This window comes from Camelus bactrianus, chromosome 9 (assembly GCF_048773025.1).
Source record: "Camelus bactrianus isolate YW-2024 breed Bactrian camel chromosome 9, ASM4877302v1, whole genome shotgun sequence".
Taxonomy (NCBI): domain Eukaryota; kingdom Metazoa; phylum Chordata; class Mammalia; order Artiodactyla; family Camelidae; genus Camelus; species Camelus bactrianus.
In genome coordinates this window covers 62,018,838-62,044,626 of record NC_133547.1, presented here as the reverse complement: position 1 = coordinate 62,044,626, position 25,789 = coordinate 62,018,838, and the positions used below count along the sequence as shown (strand labels likewise).

General features: G+C 40.1%; 1 protein-coding gene across 5 annotated transcripts in view; it reads left to right on the top strand.

Moving 5' to 3' along the window:
• The window catches only part of CTCF (CCCTC-binding factor), a 44,973-nt gene extending 22,125 nt beyond the window's left edge, over positions 1-22,848 (top strand). For 4 of the 5 annotated variants that reach the window (XM_074370570.1, XM_074370568.1, XM_074370569.1 and 1 more), the window contains 10 exons: positions 3,536-4,325; positions 4,681-4,851; positions 8,159-8,292; positions 10,683-10,803; positions 11,382-11,531; positions 15,226-15,386; positions 15,920-16,102; positions 16,628-16,763; positions 19,997-20,158; positions 21,355-22,848. In XM_074370570.1, the coding sequence (XP_074226671.1) occupies positions 3,545-4,325; positions 4,681-4,851; positions 8,159-8,292; positions 10,683-10,803; positions 11,382-11,531; positions 15,226-15,386; positions 15,920-16,102; positions 16,628-16,763; positions 19,997-20,158; positions 21,355-21,539 (2,184 nt within the window). In that variant the 5' untranslated portion in view covers positions 3,536-3,544 and the 3' untranslated portion in view covers positions 21,540-22,848. The remainder of the gene's footprint in view (positions 1-3,535; positions 4,326-4,680; positions 4,852-8,158; positions 8,293-10,682; positions 10,804-11,381; positions 11,532-15,225; positions 15,387-15,919; positions 16,103-16,627; positions 16,764-19,996; positions 20,159-21,354) is intronic. The other variant, XM_074370571.1, reaches the window with a different exon arrangement.
• Positions 22,849-25,789: the final 2,941 nt, after the last annotated feature.

The window sequence follows — 25,789 nt, the reverse complement described above, 5'->3', positions numbered from 1 at the left end:
ACCTCTTTTAGGTTGGACTTGGTTATTAACAAGCAATTTCTTATGTTTAAGTTCTCAAATTTATGTCAGAGACAAGATGGATTTTTCTGTGTTCTTTAAATTGTGTGCTATAAAAACTCCACAGAGCTCAGAGATTAAATGTTTTTCCTCCACCAGTTTTATTATTAAGGATATCTGAATAGCCTGGGATTATGTTGTGATTCTGTGGCAAGACCAGCATTAGCATTTACAGCTGGTGAATTTTTTTCTTGTCCTTTGATACTTTTCCAAGAATGCTGCCAAGGTAGATGGGGCTTTTTCTCTGTTCCTAACTCCAGTGTTGCAGTTATCTTCATCTTTGACGGGGTGCTAATTTCAGGACCTTCATAGCCTGGAAAACTTAAAAAAAAATGTATGTGAGAAGAGTAATGGTATACGGTAGTACTTCTCAAACTATAATATATGACACCACTTGGGGACTTATTAAGTTGCAAATTCCAATTGTGTAGGTCAAGGGTAGAACCTGAAGTTCTGTGTTTCTAACGAGTTCCACAGTTAAGCCAATGTTGCTTGTCCTCAGATCATACTCTGAGTAACAAAGGTATAAACCATGTTGTCCAGTACAGTAGCTGCTAGCCACGTGTGGCTGTTGAAAGCTTACAGTGTGATTAGTTCAAGTTGAGGTATATTGTGAGGGCAAAATATATACCAGATTATTATGAAAAAAGAACATTAAATATCTCAATTTTTTGAGTTTCATCTTGAAACAATCTTTTGGACATACTGGGTTAAATAAAATACATTACTAAAGTTAATTTCACCTGTTTTTTTTTACTTTTTAAATATGGCTACTAGAAAATTTTTAATTTGTGGCTTCCATTATATTTCTATTGGATAATGCTAGTATAGAGCATTCCTATCCCAAAAATAATTCATCTGAACAATATTGATTATATAAAAGTAATTATAGTTAGGATCATGCCTGAAGTAGTCTTTCATGACCAGAAATATAAGTAAGTTCTTAATAAATGCTAGCACAATGATGCTTAGACATTTTTTATTTACAGGTGAATTATGAAGCACTCTACACTTTTATTTATAGGCATATTATAAAGCATTCTTGACCCTCAGGTTCTGCGATAACAGTTTATTAAATTTGCCCCCATTGTTAATAGAACAGCTAGTAAGAGGTCTTCGTACTGAGCTTTGTAGTATTCTTTCGGTTGTTGAGAACAAGGAGCTAATAATGAAAGTAGGGGATGTAACAAATCAGGAGGGCAACCCACAAGGTTTTCCATCAGCCTTGGTTTTGTTCCATACAGATGGTGGAGTTTGCTGAATCTGTCCAAAAATGTAGGTTGCTTCAGGCCTGGCTTTGCCTTCAAAGAGCTTTCATAAGCCAACAGGGGAAATGGGTCATTTTGAGAAAAATACAAGTGCAAATTAGTGTGGTTATTTTATCAGTAGACACATGCAAAGAAAAGTAATAGCTAAAGATCAGCATGTCATGAATCTGAATAGGTTGCCTGGGGTCAGATACTGTGGGGCCTTGAAAGCCAGGTTGTGTTACTTGTATCATGCATACATCTCTCTCTTTTGCAAAAATACCCATACACTTTTTTGAGGAAATCAAGCACTGTTTTTTTGTCAGACAAGCAAATCTTAACTTTCCCTGCTCGTACGGCATATGTGGTTTTCCATTGACAACCAAATGAGTATAGTCTTAGTATTTTGTCATTCAAGACCATCTGAGCTATGGCCTCAACCAACATATCTTTCTCCTCTCTCTTTCTGCTCTTTACTCAGTACTGTGCTTTTTAAGGCAACTCGTTATTCTTTCCCATAACCAACCCTTCATATATTTATTCTACATAGAGACCCCTTCCTCTGCAAAATACATGTGTGTGCGTGCGCACACACACACACTATGCTGCCTTTAAATGTCCTTCCCATCTTGATCTCACATCTCGTGATGTAGGACTCTCGAAACCTATCTACTTTTTACCTTGAGCCACTGTACCAATTCTTTCCCTTTTGTTAGACAGTAACTCCTAGAATGCAGGACCTGGCCTGTATAGTCTTATTATTTGTCCTGTTTGCAGGTGGCCCCAACTAAAGGAGCCTTCTCTCCTAGTGTGCCTGAGTTGAAAAAACGTCTCTCTCACAGAAGTAGCAAAAGCTTTGTTTGAGAATAGGGCAGAAGTACAAAACACTTTACATTTTAGTTTTGAATTAACCTTTTATATACTTATGGGTTTTATTAAGTCAGATTATTGCTATGAATTAGATAATTGTTCAGACTCATTTTACTGTTAGGTATCTGGGTACTCCTAATACTCACAAGACTTAAGAGCTAGAAACTAAGAATCATACAAAACTGATCTTTCCCTGCTTAATGGAGGCACTGGGGATTGAACCCAGGACCTTCTGCACACCAAGCACCCACTCTACCACTGAGCTATACCCCTCACCCCAGAAAAAATTGATTTCCCCCCCTAATTTCTGTTATATATTCAGTTAGCATTTATTGAGTTCTTACCAACCTGGGCACAGTGCTAAAGAATAAAAACTGCTTGTTATACATGGTCCTTGTCCTTAAGGAACTCATAGTCTCATAGAGGAGAGAGATACTGAATGTCAAGTTGACGATATGAGACAGGAGATGGTAGTGTGTGGTAGCTATAAGCAGAATCATTGGAGTCTGGATCCAGGTTCTGATTCTGGCTCCAACAAAACACTATGACACCATGTTTTCTAAGGTCGAATTTAGCTAAAAACAATGAGGCCCTCTGCCAGTGTTTTTATAAATAGATACAGGAAATATGTAAGATTTGAATCAGTTTTGTTAGTAACTAATTTAATCAAATATCCGAAGTTGAATATCATTGTCTCATGTCTTTTTTTTTAAAAACCATTTGTTGGTTTGAATTAGGATTTCTCAGCCTCTGAACTATTAACATTTTGGGCCCATTAATTCTCTGTTGTACTGACCTGTATATAGCAGGATGTTTAATAACGTCTCTGGCCTCTACCCACTAATTACTACCCCTAGATATTAGATACCAGTAGCACACCCACCCCAGTGGTGACAACCAGAATTGTGTCCAGGCCTTTCCAGATGTACCCTGAAGGCAGAGTAACACCAGGTTGAGACCCACTGATCTGTAGGTTCTCCCTCCGTCCTTCCCAGTTTTTTCTCCTGGTGATGTATTTGCAAAAGAAACTGGGTAGTTAATCCTGCAGTTTCCTTCAGTCTGGATTTCATGAATTTCATCCCTGTAGTGTAATTTAACATCCTCTGTGATCAATTTCCTGTTAATTGGTAGTAGGATCTAGAGGCTTGATTAGTTTCAGGGTTTTTTTGTTTTGTTTAACAAGACTTCATAGGTGGTGTTCCGTTCTTCCATGAAGAGGCACGTAATATCTGTTGTGTCTTTTGGTAATATTAACAACCATTGATGCCTAATTTATTCATCAGAGGTCTTTCTTGTATGTGTATGTTTTCATTTAGACAAACTTTATTTTAAGTAACAATCTATGTTCTCCCTTGATAAAGGAAGGGGAAATGGAAGGTGAGGCGGTTGAAGCCATTGTGGAAGAGTCTGAAACTTTCATTAAAGGAAAGGAGAGAAAGACTTACCAGAGACGCCGGGAAGGGGGCCAGGAAGAGGACGCTTGCCACCTACCCCAGAACCAGACTGATGGGGGTGAGGTGGTCCAGGATGTCAATAGCAGTGTACAGATGGTAATGATGGAACAACTGGATCCTACCCTTCTTCAGATGAAGACTGAAGTAATGGAGGGTGCAGTCGCTCCAGAAGCAGAGGCTGCTGTGGACGATACCCAGATTATAACCTTGCAGGTTGTAAATATGGAGGAACAGCCTATAAACATAGGAGAGCTCCAGCTTGTGCAAGTACCCGTTCCTGTGACTGTACCCGTTGCTACCACTTCAGTAGAAGAACTTCAGGGGGCTTATGAGAATGAAGTGTCTAAAGAGGGCCTTACAGAAAGTGAACCCATGATATGTCACACCTTACCTTTGCCTGAAGGGTTTCAAGTGGTGAAAGTAGGGGCCAATGGAGAGGTGGAGACGCTAGAACAAGGCGAACTTCCGCCTCAGGAAGATCCTAGTTGGCAAAAAGACCCAGACTATCAGCCACCAGCCAAAAAAACAAAGAAAACCAAAAAGAGCAAACTGCGTTACACAGAGGAGGGCAAAGATGTGGATGTGTCTGTCTACGATTTTGAGGAAGAGCAGCAGGAGGGTCTGCTGTCGGAGGTTAATGCAGAGAAAGTGGTTGGTAACATGAAGCCTCCAAAACCAACAAAAATTAAAAAGAAAGGTAAAGTGAGTTTATTCATTATACTCTCATAAAACCATTTTGGGATAAAGCACATAATACAGTGCATAAGCAGGTTATTTTATATTAAATGGGTTTTTTTTTTTTTTTAAACAGCATGACGTGGGTACCAGTCTTTAGCCAGTTTAAAAGAAATTTTTCCAGATTGAGTAGTTTTTGAGTCCTGAAGAGAAAGAAGTAAATCTGTTAGTGGCATGGGATAATTATGACTCAGTATGACATAGATTGGGTTTGGTTATAAAAGGCAGATGAAATATATTTGTGGAAATTTAAGATTAGGATTAATCGTAACCCTTTGAAACCCAGCAACAAGTTAAGTGTTTTATTTTGCATATAGGTGTAAAGAAGACATTCCAGTGTGAGCTTTGCAGTTATACGTGTCCACGGCGTTCAAATTTGGATCGTCACATGAAAAGTCACACTGATGAGAGACCACACAAGTGCCATCTCTGTGGCAGGGCTTTCAGAACAGTCACCCTTCTGAGGAATCACCTTAACACACACACAGGTGCTGGGTAAAAATGTTGGGGGCTTATAGCATAGCTAAGGTTACAACTTGGGTTTTAAATGTCCTCTAAGCTGATTTCAGTGTGAATAAGAGGGAGAAGTTTTTTGTTTTTGTTGTTTTAGATTTCATTAGATTTATTTAGAAGAATGATGTAACAGTTTCATTTAAAAATACTGATATTTGCAATATATCAGAAAACTCATCCTTGCAACTATTTAGACTTAAGATAACATTTTAGAAATGCCAACTTAAAAATGTACGGGGGAGGCGAGAGGGCATAGCTCAAGTGGTAGAGCCACATCCTTAGCATGCATGAGATGCATGCATGAGGTCCTGGGTTCAATCCCCAGTACCTCTATAAATAAATAAACCTAATTACCTTCCCCCCCACCAAAATAAGATAATTAAATAATACAGTGATAAAATTAATTTTTTTAAGTGTACAGGGAGAGTACATAATCTTTCAAAGTACTTTCAGGAATAAAAAATCAAAAAAAAAGAAACTGATGGAGGGATAGGCTGAGCAAAGAGGACTAAGAACAGTCAGAGAGAAAAGAATGAGAAGATTTTTGTTCTCTCTTATAGTACCCTCTTTATAATCTTGATTTACTTTAAGCAGATGGACTTGGTTTTAGGAAAATGTAAAGAAAATTTAGTGGAGGCCGCCCTTCTCTCTCCCTTGTCAGAGTCGGCCCACATTCTGTCTATGGAATGTGTACCTACTTTTAATCTGAGCGCCCAACCCCCACACCTCATGGCCTTTCTCTTGCCTTTCAGTGTATCTTTCTGAATAAATCTACCTTTACTCAAAAAAAAAAAAGAAAAAAAATTTAGTGGAAAGTAATACAAATTATATAAGGATGATGATTCAGAAAAAGATTTTCTGTGATAGTTAACCTATAATATTTCCTGATGGAATCACCATTGTGTTAACAAGGTTTTAACAACAGTGACAAAAAATAACCCCCCAAACTCCCAGGCAGCAATTGCCCAGCACTATGAGGAAGAACATTTCTAGAAATAGAAATGAAATCCTACTTTTGTAAAAACTGTAGTTTCTGGTTGTCTCACCTCAAGGAAGATAAGTAATTCATAGTCCCAGAGTAGATAATTTAAGACACCATTCCAGCAGTTATGCTCTGTACATACTTAATATTCTAATATTAGCTTCATGTTGGCTGCAGTCTGGTCCTGGGGTCACTATGTGGAGGGACTGCACTGAAGCTCTCTTTAGACTCTTCTAGGCTCTCTTTCTCTATTGGCACTTGGCTACAAGCACTAATAGAAACTTCTCTTACCTGGTTCTTCATGCAGAATAGCTTTCCTCCATCCAGATTGTCCACCTCATCTATATGACAACTCTTGTTTCTGATTTGTTGTGCTGGTTGTCTGATGAACACGATCAAGTAGGAGTCGGCCTGTACGCACTATGTTGTGTTACTGTATTGGCCAGTGTGACTTAGTTACTTTTTACCAGCTCCCTAGTTTCTAGCCAGCCACTTGATAATATATTTTACTTGGTAGTTCGAAGACACTAGGAAAAGGGCATCTGACTAAATAAAAGCAGCTGGCCCCATGATAGGACTTCCCAAAATGGGACTACCTTGACGTGGGCACTGCATGTCATGGTCTAGTCCTTAGCTTTGGAAATAAGAAATTCAGTCTACCTGGATATTCAGGGATGATTTAGCAGAACTAACTCGTACTAACCAACCCTCAAGTGTCAGATGCATATGAGAAAATCAGTTTATGGTGAGGAATACCTTTTCATTTTTAAGATGCAGTTGTATTGCATTCTAGGATGCCGAGTCAAGATGCCGTAGAAATTGAAGGGTGATTTGGTGAGCATGGACCTTAAGCAGAAGGACATAGGCAGTCATGTGGTACAACCCTGTGACAATCCTGTCCCACAGCAGTGTCCACTTTTCTAATTGCCACATTCATGTCTCCCAGAGGCAGGCCTCTTACTCTCCTGTAGATAATAGTAGGTAAACATTGGAAATTCTTTTTCAACTCACTTTGTCCTAATAGAAGTGGTTGTTGCTTTCCTTCTCTTGTAAATTGTTTTACTTATTTGTACTGCTGGACTATGCATTTTTCATAGGTAAGACCTCTATCCTTCACTCTTACATCCTCAGTGATACTAAAGAAGCAAATTGAGCAAATGAATATTCTTTAGAATTTTTTAGTCATTATCACATCCCATTTCCCTCTCCAGGGTTCTCTCAAATCTCTGGGAAAATCATTTCTGCATATGGTTGGTCCCACTCATTACATTGTGACTCTTCCTAATTCCATTCTCAGAGTAGCCTGCCTTTGATTTTGGTATTTGGGATTACCTTGCTTTTCACCCCTTACCTGCAGCCCACAATTACTAAAGATTGTCCCCTAGTTTCTAAATAATATCCTGTGAAAAACAGCACTGTGTTCTGCTGTTGACTTACCTCCTTATTGTCATTATTACCTGGGCATATTTCCATGCAGTATTCAGAATATAAAGTGGCTAGAGAAGATCTACTAAAATAATGTTATGTTGTGGGGCTACTTGGTGAAGACATATTAAAAACAGTAAGGTTATCTCAGTGAAATAAAATTAAAAAAAAAATAGAGGGTATATTATTAGTTCATAAAAATGTTGAAATAGTCCATGATCTGACACTCAGATCACAAAAAAGTATTAGACATGAATGTTTGAAAGTGATCTGTTGAAATTACATAAAAGGCAGTACTACTTTATAAAGCCTTTGATAAATCTGTAGAATTCATTATCAAAACAAGTTTACAGAAAATATGCTACTATATGTGTATGTTTTTTAAAGAAAAAGTGTCAGTATGGACAGCCCAATGGCCCTGTTTGTATAGTCATAATACAGTAAGATTTGATGTGTGAAAGGATCTCGAGTCAAATAACTTCATTCTGTGACCTATACTTGATAAAACATTGAGGTTTAAAAGATGTTCTATGTTTTTTAGCAAGAGTTGAAACAGAATGGTGTTTCTATTAACCTGTAATCCATAGTGACCAGAATATTTACAAAACAGGGATAAAAAAGATTTTGTATTCAAAAGCAGTGAACTCAAATGGGTAATTAAAAGGAACTAAATATGTGGCATGTGTTTGTATATTTGAGGTGTGTTGTAAAGTCAGCACTAGCCAGGTTCTCACATAGCTTTTGGAGCTACTCTCAGGCAGGGTTGATGAAATGGCCAGGGTCTAACCTCATGCAGCAGTTCTGTGTCACACATTGAACTCTGTTATTAACTGTGCCCTTGATCTTGTCTTCCTGTTACACCCACCTTTCTCTAGGTACTCGTCCTCACAAGTGCCCAGACTGTGACATGGCCTTTGTGACTAGCGGAGAATTGGTGCGGCATCGTCGTTATAAACACACCCATGAGAAGCCATTTAAGTGTTCTATGTGCGATTACGCCAGTGTAGAAGTGAGTGTTTATCTCCTTGTTGGTGCCTTTTTTAGGAAGATCATGATTCCAATATGGGGATGTAAACTATCCTCATACTGACTTCTCGATTTTGGGGTTTTTTGTTTTGTTTTGTTTTTTTGTTTTTATGAGGGGGAGGTAATTGAGTTTATTTATGTTTGGAGGCGGTACTGGGGATTGAACCCAGGACCTCGTGCGTGCTAAGCATGCACTCTACTGCTTGAGCTATACCCTCCTCCACTTAAAGTTTTTTTCTTTTTTCTTTTCATATTGACTTAATGTGAGATAGAAAATCTTACTGGGTTATTAAGACTCCCACTCCCCTCCCTTCCTCACCAACAAAAAAAAAATTATAACTATTGAGTGTGAAAAGTGTACCCATTAAAGAACACTAGTCCACATATCATTCCAGACAAGAAATTAGCATTTAAAAATGGAAGATTTGGAGAAAGGTGGTGGAAAGGGATAAATTGGAAGTTCAAGAATTGCTAATATTAACTATTATATATATAAAACAGGAAAAAAAAAGATTTCTTCTGCATAGCACAGGAAACTATATTCAATATCTTATAGTAACCTAGAATGAAAGAGTGAAAGCAAATATATGTATGACTGAAACATTATGTTATATACCAGATATTGATACATTGTAACTGACTGTACTTTAAAAAAAGAGAGAAAAAGAAAAATGGAAGATTTTATCACCTTTAGTTTTTGAGGCTACCCTGTTACCAAAACTGGATAATGATAAAAGAAAACTGCATCTTGTTCTCACAGAAAAGCAAAAATTCTAAATAAATTAATAAACCAGATTTTTAGGAATTTTTAAGATAAGTGGTTACTAAATAGAATGTATCTAAAATGCAAGAGTAGTTCAACATTAGGAAATTATTATTTTGTACTACATTGAGAGATTAAATAAAAACCATATAGTCGCTTCTGTAGATTATTGAAAAACTATAAAACTCAATAGTTCTTACTGTTTAAAGATATAGCAAGTCAAGAGTAGAAGAAAACATCTTTACTGTAAAAAGTATACACTAGAAACCTGTAGTAAACCCATCCTAATTAACTCTGAAACATTGGAAGTATTCCCGTTAAAATTTGGAGCAAGACAAGGTATCCATTTTTACTGTTAATGATTTTAACATTGCATAGAAATCCTAGGTAATAAAATAAGAAATGAATTATAAATGGAAAGACAAAACTCATTTCTTGCAGGCATATTTGTTTTAATAGAAAATTCAAGAGTATTAGCTGAAAAACTTAGAGCAGTAAGAGTTCAGTTGGGTAGTCAGATCCAAGATAAAAACATAAGAATCAGTGATTTATTTAATATTCAATAGTAGTAGTAATAGTCAATAGTAGGAAACAGGTTCATATCCTAACAGCAATAAAATGAATAATGTGAACTTAACAATAAAAAAATTTGATACCTATACGAAGAGAATATCTCAGACTTTTCCAAAGGACATTAATAGATGAAGAGAGATTTCAAGTTGATTCTAAATTTCAACTGGAAGAGTAAATGTGAATGACTAAGAAAAATTTGAAAAAAGAATGAGAGGTTTGTGCTATTATTGGCTGTTGTAAAACTATATGGTAAATGCAGATAGTATGATAGTAGAGCAGGAATAAACAAATAGTTTGTTGAAAAAGAATAGATCCTTGTGTATATAGGAATTTTAATGTGATAAGTAGGCAACTCTTGGAAAGAGAATTATTCAGTAATGCTGTTGGGACCATCCTTTAGCCTTACAGTGTGTGAAATTTTACTGTGTAGCACTTAGAAGTGCAGGAGGATTTTAGTGTAAAAATTGTAATACTTTTTAAAATTTTAAATCAAACATTAGTAAGTGTTCGTAGCACTTCTTAGAATCAAGTTTGAAAGTTACTCTGTTGGAGAGGTACCCAATAGGAGGTGAAAAGCATATGTTCATAGTAAGGAAGGTGAGAGGTCCCTGATACGTGGCCTGTCTAGGAAGTGCTGGTGATAGAAAGAGAGGCTGAGGGGAATTAAAACTTCCTTACAAACTTGGATTCAAAATTTGTTAGAAAACTGATCCACAAATAAGCATGGATTATTTTTAAACTCTTACGGAAAGTTTCAAACATACATAGAAATATCACCCAGCCTAAACAGCTAATAATAACCCACCTTGACTCATCTGTGCCCACATCCATTTTACCCTCTTCCCTTGAATTATGATATGATTTGAGAGGCCACAGTTAGAAATAATGAAGAGGAAGAAATACTATTTTTTAGACTTTTTCTGTATTGTGAACTTCGGTGCCCCTAAACTAAGCTTTTGTGCCTGATCCACAGTGCATATCACATCACAGTCTGTGTTAACGAAAGGTTAAGAGGTTTGGTTGCTTTTGTGTTTCAGGTCAGCAAATTAAAACGTCACATTCGCTCTCACACTGGAGAGCGTCCTTTCCAGTGCAGCTTGTGCAGTTATGCCAGCAGGGACACATACAAGCTGAAAAGGCACATGAGAACCCATTCAGGTAGGATTTCTCCCTTCCTTGTTGTATTAATGAACTGCGTTTTAGTGGATCGCATGGGACTGTGAATCACCACATGCCCCTATTACTTACCCAAATGGAAGCTGGCATGAGAGTTATGTATGATTGACAGATACTTCTCTGGTATAGCTTCGGAACTCATTGCTCTGAATATTGGAGAATGGAAAGGTTTTACTGTTAGAAGTTTGGATAGGTTGCCTAACCCAACTTGTCAGTTTTCCTAAGTACTATCTTTTCCTAAAAAGAAAAACATGCAGGTCTTCCTGTCATCCCATCTACTCTTCCCCCAAAGGTTAAGTACTGCTGTAGGAACTACTCTTACTAATGTGAAGGACTCCGTAACAGAGCTGGGCAGAGCAGAGGTGGCGGCCACAGTTTGAGACTTGTTTTCTATCTCTGAAGATAGGCGTGAGCCAGGCTGTGGGCCTGAGCCTCTGCCTTCCTGAGTACAAACTGTAGATCTCTGTGCCTTAGCCTATCTGCCACGTGGATTACCCTCCAATTAAATTGTACTATTTAGTCATTTCATCTAATTTGTTCATTCTGTATTTCTTTTTAAGGGGAAAAACCTTATGAATGTTATATTTGTCATGCACGGTTTACCCAAAGTGGTACCATGAAGATGCACATTTTACAGAAGCACACAGAAAATGTGGCCAAATTTCACTGTCCCCACTGTGACACTGTCATAGCCCGAAAAAGTGATTTGGGTAAGTAAATTAACTAGTGGCAAATGAAAAATATGTTTTGATGGATTTGTGAAAATAATGAAGATCACAGATTGCTTTCTTTTCTGACTTATGTTTTATGTGTGTGAATGGCCTGCTATTTAATAAAAGCCATTGCTGCTCTGCAATTTTTTTCTATCTTTTCTCTTACTGCAGCTAGGCTATAAAATTCTTTCCTGAGTAAAGCTCATCTATAAATTAATGGCAGCTGTAATGAAAGAAAACAGTATATTTTTAATTAGTAGCCCTCATTGGTAGTGTTAAAGTCCTCAAATAGGGAAGTGACCATAGTATGATTCAAACTAAGGTCAGTACACTTCAGGTTTTTTATTTTCGCCCAGAATATTTGTACTTTCTCTAGATAATTGAATTATTTGATTGGTTTGATGATAGCTATATTTCTGTGTATAATTAAAGCTAGAGTTTATGTAGAGGCAGAGATTAGCAGAACTTTTAGTAAGGCCCATACTCTTAAAGATAAGTTCACCTAGATTTCTCCCTTTGTTTTTCTTATTTAAAAGAGGTAAAATATATTGGTCCCTGGTAGTTAAAAGAAAGAAAGAAAAAATTGTCTCAGTCTGTTCTCTGTCCAAAATGCATGCATTGCTGCCTGAATAATATATAATACTATATAATAACTGTAATAATATATAATAATACTATTATTATATAATGTTATTATACAGTTAGATAAATTGTACTTATAGATTATCTTTTATTTTACTTCTTTATTCATTTGATCTTTACAACCTATGAAGTCACCAAGGCATATTCTAGCTTTATAGGTGATGAACCTGAGGCTTTATAGGTGATGAACAGGTGTCTTGACCAAAGCTGCACAACACAGTTTATGAGTGGCAAAGCTGGACTTGAGTCTGCTCAAGGTCTCTAGAGCTGTTCCTCACACTGGGGAGTATATAAGTATCCATATGCTGAGCCACAGCATAAACTTGGCCTGTCTTTCTGCAGCACTGGTTTTACTCAAAAGATTTTGAGTAAAGTTATACATTTTAGCTGGTGTCTTGAAACTTTTTTTTTACATTAACATGACTATATTGAACAAACTGCAGACTGACATGTTTTTAAGATGAAACTGTGGGCTTAAAGGAGAAGACTTTGGGCTCCACGTAAGATCCAGTGGGTCACATATTTATTCTATTATGCTACTGTGAAAGGACTTTGTTAGAAAAATCTAAGAAGCACTGTCCTCAGGTAAATTGAAGAGTTTTACTGTTCTTACCAGAAGCTAAAATCTAAGCCAGTAATATCTCATGGCAGTGTGTGTGTGAGCCGTTATGCCATTGTTTGGATTATTAGATTTTTAAAAAAAAATTATTCACTTTTGTGATGCAAATAAGTACCTTGTTTGTTTTATACTTGGGTGATACCTCTTAGACCCTAATAATGAGCTCTTTATGAAGCACTTCATTGCCTAAGAGCTGTCAAATAACAGTTACCACCCAAAACCATTCCCAAACAGACTTTTGTTCCCTCTTTAAAGCAGGTCTGATTTCACTCTAATGTGCAGTAATTAAGATTCATCACTTTGGGACACAGGAAAGCATGGACTTTGGAGATAGATCTACTAGAGTCAAGATTCACCTCTCAATACTGCTCTAAGTCCTTTTTTCTTTCTTTTTAAATTGAGATATAGTCAGTTATAATGTGTTAGTTTCTGGTGTACAGCACAATGTCCCAGTCATGCATATATATACGTATATTCATTTTCATATTCTTTTTCATTAAAGTTTATTACAGGATATTGAATATAGTTCCCTGTGCTATATAGAAGAAATTTTTTTTTTACCTATTTTTATATATCTAAGTCCTCCCACCCTCCAACTGATAAATAGCAATAATACCTACCTTACAGGGTTGTTATTGTGAGTATTTAATAGGAACATATGAAAGAAAGTCTTATATAGCTGTTAGGTCTCTATCTGAGGACCAGAAGGGGAAAGAAGAGGCCTAAAAATAACTTGAAGTAATATATTTTTGTATGAAAGGCCTTCATACAATGAACATGTGCCATCCCTTTCCCTTAACCTTATTTCCATTCCCCAGAATTGGCCCTCTAAGTTTGATGTGATGTCGCCTTGATTGAAGCAGATTGGTAGCACCATAAATTCATAATCCTAAGTCTAGCTGGGCTCTCCTTGCTCCTGGGTAGTCCAACTGTTTGTCCACATCAATTGTTGTCCCATTTTCCTCAGTTTTTCCATTCACTCATTCATTCTATACATGTTTGGGTGCCTGCTATGTGGGAGGCACCACGACAGAGTAAGGTAAATCATTGTTAACTTTCTTTAAACCTCTTATCTTTCTTTTCTCTCTGCCTGCCTGCTCTTAGTATGTATCCTACTTCAAAAAAATAAAGGCAACAGGTTGAAACTTCAAATTTCCTGTTATCAAACGTATAAATCTACCTGCTTTCATCCTCTTTCCCCATCTGCTACTAGAGAGTTGGTGTCACTCTTCTTGTCTGTGGCTTGTCCCTTCTCCTTTACTCTAATTTGACTTGCCTGTCTTGACAGCCTCTACATGGTCAAGGATTGCCTCTTTACCTTCATTTTCGTGTTCTCACTCTTTCTAATCTTTCTCTTCAACTCTAAACATGCTTATGTCTCTACTGTCTTTAAAAAAAATAGTAAGTTTTCCCTTCTAGGTTTAACTCTTACTTCCTTCTGAGCCAGTCGTCATGAAGAGTTACATCCCTTAGTCTTCTCTCCCTGAGCATCTGGTTTCCTTCCCATCCAGCTTATATCCTCTCTCTGTAAAGTGGCTCTGTCTGAGAGCACCTATGACCCCACATTGCAGAATGTAAGAAACCTTCAACTTCCCATCTCCCTTAATCTCTTAGCATCATTCTTCACAGTGGACTGCGCCCTCCTCCTTAAACATTCTTTGGCTTCCATGCCACTATATCCTGTTGGTTTTCTTCTTTCTCTGATTGTTCCCTCTCAACCTTCTCTTGTTTTAACCCTTTTTTCATCTCACTGATCTTAATTGTTAGATTTCTTAAGGCATGACCCAGACTTTTTTCATTTTTTTCTTTTTGCCTTAGTGATTTCATCAGCTCCCATGGTCTCACTCAAATCCTACTCCAAATCTTTCCTTTGAGTTAGGCTTATATAATCATCTACTCCTTGCCATCTCTACCCCACTTTGATACCATTGGCATTTCAAATTCAACATGTCCAAAACTGAAGGTCTAAAATTCCTTTGCCCCCTCACCTTTGCCCAACACAGCTTGGGCTTCAGCCCTCTTCCAATATTCCTTGTCTCAATAGTTTTCCAAGCCACAGACCTGGAGGTCATTCCTGATACCCACCTTTCTCTTCCTCACTCTCACTGAATCCTGTTGATTCAGCTTCCTAGATCTCTCATCAGTTCTTCCCTTGCCCTCCATACCCACTGTTGTCTCCTGTGTCCAAACCACCACCACCTCTCACCTATCCCATTTCAGCATTTCAGCTAGTCTCCCCATGTCTGTTGTTATTCCTCCTTTTAATTCATTTTCTGTATTGCAGGGAGGCATCATGACAAAGTAAGGTAAATCATTGTTAATGGGTAATTATTTTAATAGGCAAAAAGAAATGTTTTCTTAACTTTTTGAAATGCTTGTTTGTTGTTTGTGTTTTCACAAGTTAGACTGGGCTTTGTATTTTGCTTTCAGGTGTCCACTTGCGAAAGCAGCATTCCTATATTGAGCAGGGCAAGAAGTGCCGATACTGCGATGCTGTGTTTCATGAGCGCTATGCCCTCATCCAGCACCAGAAGTCACACAAGAACGAGAAGCGCTTTAAATGTGATCAGTGTGATTACGCTTGCAGACAGGTAGAGACTTTCATAGTTAGAAAATGATGTCCCATTGATGTTAGGTTTTCTCAGAGGATTTTTATATACCTTGTATGGTGGCTCTTTGTAAGGATAATATTTTCTAACTATGGTTTAAGAGATTGTTTAGAGGTCCTGCTTCTCTATTGTATCATGGTAGGTTCCATCTGACCTTTTATTCTGTTACAGCTTCCCCCGCCCTCCACTCCCTCTAGCCAGACTACTAGCTTTTCTCAGAACTGTGGGAATTAAGTCCAGGACTTGAGAGAAGGGAAGAATCTGGTCCTGGTCCTGGGGCTTGATGCTTGGGAGTGTTCTACAGAAGCAGCCCAGCAGGAGTGAGTGTATCTGTGCTAAGATTTTTGGAAGTAGTTCTGTGCCTCAGTAAAGTTAACTTTATCCTCTCAACAAGCAGCTTTGAGCCTAGACCCTTGGGAGAGTAAGGTCTGCCAGCTTACCTGCACACAGGTGGTGGCTGGAGTAGCAGCCCTACAACAGGCTCTGAGACCTTCTCCCACCCCGCGCCCTTGCAGGAGAGGCACATGATCATGCACAAGCGCACCCACACCGGCGAGAAGCCTTATGCCTGCAGCCACTGCGACAAGACCTTCCGCCAGAAACAGCTCCTCGACATGCACTTCAAACGCTATCACGACCCCAACTTTGTCCCTGCGGCCTTCGTCTGTTCTAAGTGTGGGAAAACATTTACGCGCCGGGTAAGAGTCAGAACTTACTTCCTCTGTTTTAGTTCTTGATATCAAGTTCTTGAGTCTCCACTGCAGAGAAGGGCACTTTTTTCCACTGAGGTTATAAATATAGATACTCTGTCCTTTGGAAGGGGCCAGTCATCCTCACCTCGAGGTTTTCTGTCCATGTGTGGACCCTTCTGCTGATGAGGAACTCAGTATTTTTTAATAGGTCTGTCTGTGGGGTCATGTCAGTCAGGTCTGCACAGCACAGGGAGCCGCTCTTGATTCTCTTCTGCTCAGAGAACCCAAACCCATTTTCTGGGCAACTTTCTCCTCTTCCCACCTCTTCTCTCTCTCCCTCCGTCCAGATGGATATCATTTCCTCTGAATGGAGAGAGCATGTTCAGGACACTTAGCAGATGCTAGAACATTCAGGCTTAATATGGATACCCCTCTCCCCCAACCTTTTTTTTTATTAAACTGAAAGAAAACTTCCAATTTTGAACTTACCTTTTTTAGTAATGTGAAAGAGGGTTTTGTTTCTTTTGTTAGAATACCATGGCAAGACATGCTGATAATTGTGCTGGTCCAGATGGTGTAGAAGGGGAAAATGGAGGAGAAACGAAGAAGAGTAAACGTGGAAGAAAAAGAAAGATGCGCTCTAAAAAGGAGGACTCTTCCGACAGTGGTAAGTGACTTGTTTCTTGAGTTAGTTACACATGGCAGGTTTTGGTGCAGAGTTTTCAGTATGTTTATGTCTGGGTATGCTGGGCTATAGAGATAGGCCAGTCCACTCATACTTCCTTTAAACTTCTAATCTTCCTGATGTGTGTATCTATTTACAACAGCAGTTAATTCCTGGGGCAAATTTTTTTTTTAACTCATGGCATTCCATTGCTTGATAAAATATTATGTTATGTTCAGTTAAAGCTGAAGCACGATTAATATCTACTCAGTTTACTCAGATTAGTGATATTCTAAGGCCAGCAGAGTTTCTTTTCTATGTTCATAACTTTTACATTTAGGAAGCTGGTCTAGATTTGAGCAATGAAACTAATGGACATGAAGAAGGTTGCTTAAGCTTCCTGACCAACCTCTGGTTTGACTGCCTGTGTCAGCCTAGCCTTGAGATGTGTTGATCAAATCCATGAAGGTCAGCCTTTCTCTTCCTACCTTAATCTCTGCTTATAATTTAAAACTTGGCCTATTTTCCTACCATTGATGTTCTTTGGAGTGTTTTTGCCTTTCTAGTCATGAAATGCAGGCAGAAGTTATGCATTGAGGTGCTGGTCTCATGAAGAGGGAGGGCGACAGCAAGAGTGTTGGTAATGTAGGAGTCACATTTGATTATACAGGCTTGTTTCATAGTGTAAGGTTTTATAATGTGAGTACTTGGGCTACTGGCACCCAGTTGAGAGGGCATGTCTGTGACTTAAAGATTGAAGCTTTTTGTGGAAAACGATGTAGAGGGGTTTTGTTTTGGGGAAAGCGTTTCCCTAGAAGGACTCTTGGACTAGATAGAGAGTGAGATTATAATTATAGATGATGCCTAGTGTATTTCTAAGGAGTCCTCATTTTGTCTTCTGCATTGTTTGTTAGTAGAAATAGTGGGGAGGGAATGAAATTTATGAAAACTGAATGTATTAGAGAACTTCTGTCACTTTATTGGTTTTATTATAAAATTTGTTCATGAAAGCACTATGTTTTTTATATTTAAATCTTGTGACAAGGTCCCCTTTATTTTTTTGTTTATTTTACTAAACCCTTCACTTTTCTGTTCAGAACTTCAGCTTTTTCTGGGAGGATATGCATCCAAACATAAGAGTTTTGTTTGTTTGTTTGTTTGTGTGTTTTACTGCCTTCTTTTAGTGGAAAATCTATTTTAAGAAATATCTCCAGTCACTCAGTTTTAAGTGAATGCCTCTTTTAAAATGTCACTTTGCTTAAGTTTTATAAAAGCACATTACTCTCTACTGATAATCTTTGTGGGGTCCATTTGTTTTTGGCTAAGAAATTGAGTGGACTTTTGGGAGGTGCTAAGAAATGTCAGAGGGCCTCAATACCAACAGAGATCCACTGATTACCCTGAGCTTGAGGATACCTGTAGTTGCTCTCAGTTGCAGAGCCACCTCCTGCTGTAGACATCGCCCCACACCCTTCTTTCTCATGGTACTACCTTGTTCACTTCTCTGCTTCATCTCCCAACAAGATGAGCTTCACTCTAACTGTACTTTACCAGAAGCATCTTTCACCTGAAGAGTTTATTGATGGTTCCTAATAGGTTTCTGCATTCCTCCTTTTGTCTTATGCCCTGCTAGTTTGTACAGCACAGTGTGGTTCCAGGCTTCATATCTAGGTGTTTCTTTATCCTCGAAAGTCTGGCTTTCCATCTCACTGCTGACGAAGGTCACAGTCGTATTTGTTCCCTTCCAGAAGTTCTGCCTGTTGGCTATCCGCAGAAATTGACCAGCGGAGTCTACTGCTATTTTCAAGGCTTTTGGCCAGAGTCTCTCCAAGCCAATAAGCCTTTGACCCTGTTAACTTTCTATGTGTGCTTTCCCCCCCAATTCTGACTGAATTTGTTTAGTTTTCTAGGCAGTGGGCCAACTTAGGCAGTAGGGGGCTTGCATAAGTTCAGCAGGGAAGCATATCGTTCTTGACACACTACCACGTACCAGTATGTTCCCCACATTTTCAGTTAAGATTTCAGTCATTTGACAAATAAGGCATTTTGTCCTGAAGATCAGGCATTTACCCACAAATTTCTAAATTTAAACATTTGGTGCCAGAGAAAGAGAATGTGCTTGTAACCTGTGCTTCTTGGAGGAAGGCAGGCAGGGTACACTTTGTGCCATGGTAATGGAAGGGTAGCAAGAGCTCTTTGGCTGCCTCCAGGTGTGGGCAGCGGAACAGCCCCAAACTGGGTTAGCTGTGCCTTACAAATCACTTAGCTTCTCTCTATTCCTGTCACATGAGGAGGGAAGTACCTCTTACTTAAAGAAGCCTAAATGGAATAATGGAGAACTTTTAAACTGTGGACGGTATAAATAACAGCTGGAATTATATAGTAGAATGTAAGTTAAGGAGTGTGATTTCAGGCGTTTTCTCAATCTTTGTGATCCTCGTATAACTAGGAAGTAGGTTTGGAGTGCTTTAGAGATTACACAAGGAAACTGAGGTTCAATGTGGTCATTGTCCCAAGTCATACACCTAGGAGATCTGAGATTCAAAACCGTATTATCAGGCTCCTTGTTGGTATTCTTTCTACAATAATTCTCTCCTTTTATGTGATATAATGGCATTGGGGAGAAAATAAGGAAGTTAAGAATGACCTGTTGGATCTGGTACAGCTGGGAATTGAATTAAATCCACAAACGTGGCCTTGTGTATATCCTAGTAAATAGGACGTCACAGTGCTTCAAGAACTTCACACACACACAAACACACACACATTCCACCCACTTTTTAAGGGTTCATCTCAGGCTCAGTATCCTGCTTTAATCTTGTATAGTAGGTAGAGGGAACATTTGTTTCATTTTCAACTTGAAACATGATTTGTGGTGTTTTTTTATTTTGTTGCTTTTTTGTTTTTACTATAATTGGCATAAGATGGAGTTGCCTCTAGGAATTTGAAACTCAGTAATATTCTGTATTTAAAGTTAAAGAAAAAGGTAATATCCAATACACATAAAATATAAAAAAGAGTATTCAGGTTGATTTCCTTACTAATTTTGCATCAATACCAGTTTATTCTGTTAACACTGATAGCAGCAATTCCAGTGAAAGCAATTTTTAAATGGGCTTTTAATAATGAAAATAAATATGTGACTAGACTTCATGGAATGTGTGGTTATGATGTTATTTTTTCTTCCACCACTCTTCTATTGCTCCACCACGTCTCCTTCCTGATTTGATGTGAAGAAAATGCTGAGCCAGACCTGGATGACAACGAGGATGAGGAGGAGCCTGCTGTGGAAATTGAACCCGAGCCAGAGCCTCAGCCTGTGACTCCAGCCCCACCACCCGCCAAGAAGCGGAGAGGACGCCCCCCTGGCAGAACCAACCAGCCCAAACAGACCCAGCGTAAGTTGCCTGTCTCAGCTCTGTAGGCTGGTATCCTCTCTCAGCACGTGGGGGAGCCAGACAGGTCCTTATTCTTTGGGTAGATGGGAACTGAGCCATGAGTACATGTTACAGGTCACGCTGGGAACAAACTCTCAGAAAGGAATTTTTCAGTTTTTCCTGGAAAACATCTGAGAAAGTTTCTAGAAGCCTTGTAAGTTTCAACAAGAGAAAATCCAGAGTAGAAGGGTACTTATGTTCTGCAAGATGGGTACCATTAATGTGGAAGGGTTTTACAAAACAAACTAAAGTCATAGCTGGCAAAATTGATGTGTTAATGAATGTGCAAAGAGCCAAATTATAAAGGATGGAGGAATAAAGCAGTTTCTGTGCTGAGATTGTCCCTCCAAAGAAATCCAGGCCTGTGGATTCTATTGCTGGCTGCCTGACTTCTGAGAGGACACGGAGGAGGTGTTTGCCCTCCACCTCACATCACATATGACAGTTGGGCAGCAGTCCTGTACTGGACGTGGCCCTTGTGACAGCAAGTTTTGGGGGACTCAGATCTCTGTTCTGTTCATGAATTGCCTAAAAGCTGATGATTTTTTTCCCTTTAACAAATGCAGGATTTCATGTATTTTTTCAATATGCTCCCTGAGCCCCATCTACAGGTGTCATCGCAGAAGGGTGGTGACTGTATAGACCCTGGGTACCACTTCACCTGTACACACTTGAGTGGACACCCTTGAGTGGACAAACTGGCAAAAAGGCCCTGGGTGTTGGGAGAGCTTCACAGTCAGAAATGTCAGGTTCTGCTGTAGGTGGGTCAGCTTTAAAACGGACCTACATCACCTATTCTGTGAAGTTTTCCTAGTCCCACACTCTGCTTTTTTTTTTTCCCACATGTCTCACACACTATTGGGAAGCCCAAATTTGTGACATAAAGGAACACTAAGGCTTTTAATATGTAACTTGGGAGGCATATGAAGATGAATGTCAGTGTTTTGTTCTTTGATAGCATCTAGAATATTGAGGCTTTTTGTATGGCCACATATTCCGTTACTAAGTCTTTTTTTTTTAAATTGACTTTCTCCGTTACCACTACTAAGGCTTTTCCTGTGTTGCTGACATTCATTTAGTGTCAAGTCTAAAAAGACCTTTACAATCCTTGGGGGCTTTAATGGAGCATTTGTTTTGTTCATGCTCTTCTTTGCCAGCAACAGCCATCATTCAGGTTGAAGACCAGAATACAGGTGCAATTGAGAACATTATAGTTGAAGTCAAAAAAGAGCCAGACGCAGAGCCCGCAGAGGGGGAGGAAGAGGAGGCTCAGCCTGCTGCCACAGATGCCCCCAACGGAGACCTCACACCCGAGATGATCCTCAGTATGATGGACCGGTGATGGCGGGGCCTCGCTCATTGCCAGGACTGCTCTGGGCTGTGTTTAAGCGGCCCGCATCTTAATTTTTCTCCCTTCTTTCTTCTTTTTGGCTTTGGGAAAAGCGTCATTTTACCAAACATACTGAGAACTAAAACTTCAAGGATGATGTTAGAAAAATGTGATTTAACTAGAACTTGCTGTTTGATGTTAGCAAATCATGGAATGTTCTGAGTCCCTGAGGGTTTACTGTGAAGTGCTGAGGACAGTGTTGACACCTAACTGGTTTTCTTAGATGGAAACAGAGACATTGAACCCTCTCTATTGCTATGGTAAACCACTCCAGAAACCACAACCCGGTTTCCCAGAGTTCTATGGTCTTCTTCCCAGGAGAGTTTTTAATTGTAAATGCAGACTTGGGAAGGACTTAGACTTTTAAACTGGTTTTTGCTTTTGCTTTTCCCTGACTCCCTTTGCTTGGAGTCAGCTGCACACCAGTAGTATGGCATGCTACGATCGGTTTCTGTCCTGAAGACTTTGCCTCTTTCTTGGCAGAGTTTCTGGTATGGTCAAGCTTGTAAATAACTTTTTTTACATTTTAATCTTTTCCATTAATTAAGAGGTTGAAAAGAAGTGCAGTGTAAGAAAACCCAGCATTTTAATTACTTGCAAATTAAGTTTCCACAGACTCTGTAGTATGTAAATGTTGACAAGGAATTGGATCACAATCATGTAGCAGAATGGCACCCAGACTGCTGCCCGCTAGTAATGGACACCCATGTGGAAGATTGCAATTTCCAGCCCATGGAGCCAGCATTTGAACATTGTACAATTAACTTTCAGTTATGATTTCCCATCTACATTTTCTTTGCTTTGTTTGTAGCTGAATTTTGTATTTTATAAATCCTCTGTTAAAGCGGAAGGGTGATCATGAGTGGGTCACAGCAGCCCTTAAAAGCTGGGCCAGAAAATTTCACTAGGTCAGTAATTTAAACTTGGGATCTGCGAAAAGTAATAATGTGAAGCAAAACCAACAAAAAAGTGATTCTTGCACATGAACTGTCACATGTTTAAAATGTGTTTTTTAGAGAGCCTCAGTCTTGCTGATTTCAAATACTTTTCTTCTGTGTATTGCTTTTAAGAGAGCCATCAGTTAGCTATCAGACTCTAGGTTGATGCATTTTGTACTTAGCTGTACTGTGTGATAATTTTTCATTATTTTAGGACGCCAACATGAGACCTGTAATAAAATATGTAATGGGGTTGAGAGCTGGGGAGGAGGATCTACTGCTGTACAGCTAATAAATCATAACGGATTAACAAGTGCTCCAAATACTCAGTCTTGTGTGATTCCTCCCTAAGGAGGGGCCCAGAGGGGTCTGTGTGAGTAGCCTTAGGCAGTACAGGCCTGCTTGCCTGTCAGAGGCAAGCTGTTTCCCAGGATGACCACTTCTTTTTTAGAAGGTGGGAGATGATTTTGGCAGATGATGAAATATTGAGTGCATCCTTCTGCATGTTTTAACACCCTGAAAGCTTGTGTGAGTAGAGAAGTGAGTGGATAGACAGCTGTCAGCCTCCATGATCCACCTGAAGAGCAGGTTCCCGAAGGTAGAGCAGATGGGCCACAGAGCTTAGAGGAGAAAGGGCCGTTGGGAAGCTCTGGCCTCGGCATTTCAGCTCAAGAGAGCTGGGGTCAGTACCCTGGGCTCTGCCAAGAGAAAGGGAACAGAGAAGCCAGGCCCCATCTGCCCTAGAGGAGTTCATTTGAAAAGGGAAGACGTATGTGCCACGGTGGGGAGAGAGTCCTAGATAGCATAGCTGCTGTTAACACCAGGGAGGCAAGATGGAAAAGGAGTCGTGTTAGGAAGTTTATGTATTAGTGAGATACCGTCTTGCTGCTGCTGGCTGTTTCTGGGTGGATTGCTTTGGCAAATCCATTTTAGGTGAAAGCTTTAGCCACTAATTACAGGGTTTTTTAAACCAAATTCCAGCTTACCAGTTTTCAGGGAGAAATCAAGTCACGAGGAATAAGATGTGTGAAGCCTTTGGCTGGTTTGTGCTATCCATGCAGTTCGGTCTCCCAGAAAAATCAGTATCATCTGGAGCCTCAGGGCTCTGAACCAGGCAGTCGGCAACTTGGACTGAATATTAGTGGCCTGAGACTGTCAGGGCATTTGGTCTCCATCCCTTGCATGGGCTAGGCCCCACCACAGGAGGCCAGAGTGCTCCCTACCAGAGTTGTTTCAGTGGGCACATAGCTTTTTAAAAATTTTAAGTATTTATTATAGAAAATCTCCTCACAGAACAGAGAGCAGTTTATCTGTATCCTCAGCATAGCTTTTCTTATGTATGCATTCAAATTGTTTACAAGTTTAAGAGTGGATTTGTTTTGGATGGGGAGGGGGCAAGAAAAGTGACATTCTGTTGCAGTTAAGGCTGAAAAGGGCTCCTGCATTGACAGAGCCCCATGGTACAACCTATGGGGCTCCATTAAATATAAAACCTCACCACAGAACTTTTGATCGGAAGGTTCCCTGGCCTGTGTGCAGCACTCTACCCCACTGTTAACCATAGTTGGTCCTGGAGTAAAGAAATAGTCTACCCTTTCCACAGCTGGGCTTGCGTTGCCCCATCCACTGCCGGCCAGCACAGCAAGCACTGAGCCCTGTCTTGCTCTTGGTCAGGATCTTGTCTTTTGAAACCATCTGAGGGGAGCCTTGTGGCAGCTCTGGGAGCTGCAGCCTGGCCTGTTATCTTGTGCTGCTGGAGCAGGAGGGGGTTATTCCTCATTATGAGTTGTTAGCATTTCCCGAGTGCCCACGGAGTGTCATGCTGTCTAGAACACAGACGGGCTTGAGCAAGCTGAAGGCCTCTCCCTCTCACTGAGTCCCTTACTTGTGGGGGCTGAGTCCCATGTATCACTTGGGCTCTGAGCAGTTTGTTTTTTCACTGCCTCACTGCCATCCCTACAGTGAGCAGTTACGGAGATGTGTAGCTAGCCCAGCACCCAACACACACACACACCGCCCACCCCATCCTGATCTCCAGGCTGATCCTGGCTTCTTCCTCCACCGCCCCCTGCCTGTCCCCACAACACTCACCAGACATGGACTTGCCACCAGCGTGGCTGTCGGTCTCAAGACTCCCTCTGCCTGGGAGCAGCTTGAGCCCTTTGGCATTCATTCCTTCTTGAATTTCTCATCCTTGTCATTTTAAACAAAAGTCTCAGTAAGGTGGGTTTTCTATCCTTCGGTTTGGAGTCCTAAGGCAGCCACGGTAAGATGGCAAATGTGAGTGTTCACTGATTGCCAGGCACTGTTGTGAGCACCTCTCTTTAACATTTAATCCTTACACTTTGAGGTAAGTTAATAGCTCCAGTTTACAAAACAGGAACTGGAAACCCAGAAAGGTTAAATGACAGCCGGTAAGAGGTGGAGTCAGGACTGGAATTCAGGCCTTGTTCCTTCGGAACCTGCATTATTGACCACTTGGCCATACTGTGTGTGAGACCTACTGAGCGTGCATCCTAAAAACAGTTTGTGGGTTCTGTGTGGTCTTGTAAGAGTCTTTGCCCAAACTCCTCTTTCAAACTGGAAGCAGAGCAGGACCTCTTTTTGCCTCTGTTGGCAGGAACTCAGCACCCTCTCCAGATGAGTTAGTCCTCCCATCGGCCCTTGGCCGCCACCGCTGGGCCTGTTGATTTACGGCAAGTGCCTTCCCCCAAGTTGTTACTATTCAGTTTCTACTTTCCACTTCGGCCTGGTCTTTGGTGGACCTCAGCAAAAACATGAGATTTTTTTTGTGGGGTAGGGGGTGGTCAGATGACTGGAAAATGCTCCCACTGTCTCCAAGCCCCAAGGTGGGGAGGGGTAACTAGAGATGGGAAAGAAACCAAAGCACTCGGTGTCTTTTCATGTCTCAGGTTATTTCACCTGTGCCTGGCTGAGCTGTGGGCAGAAGGCTGTTCCTTATGTCACAAATAGAGTTTAATTCGATTGTAATGGAAGGAAAAAATTGAATCCCCTCCTGTGAACCCTCCAGAATCAAGGTCTGGTCTTACAGGGTATGGTGCACCTATATGCACCATACCCTGACCCCTCCCAGCCCTGAAGACAGTAGCTTCCCTCTCCTACTGGTTCCCCTCTCCAAACTCCAGTCAGGGACAATGCAGACACGGGAGGAGCCCCATGTACCCTGCCTTTGCTCATGAATCACTCCACCCCTCCCTGCAGCCCTTTGGGGTTCAGGCCTTAGCCCGAGGCTGCCCCCTGAGG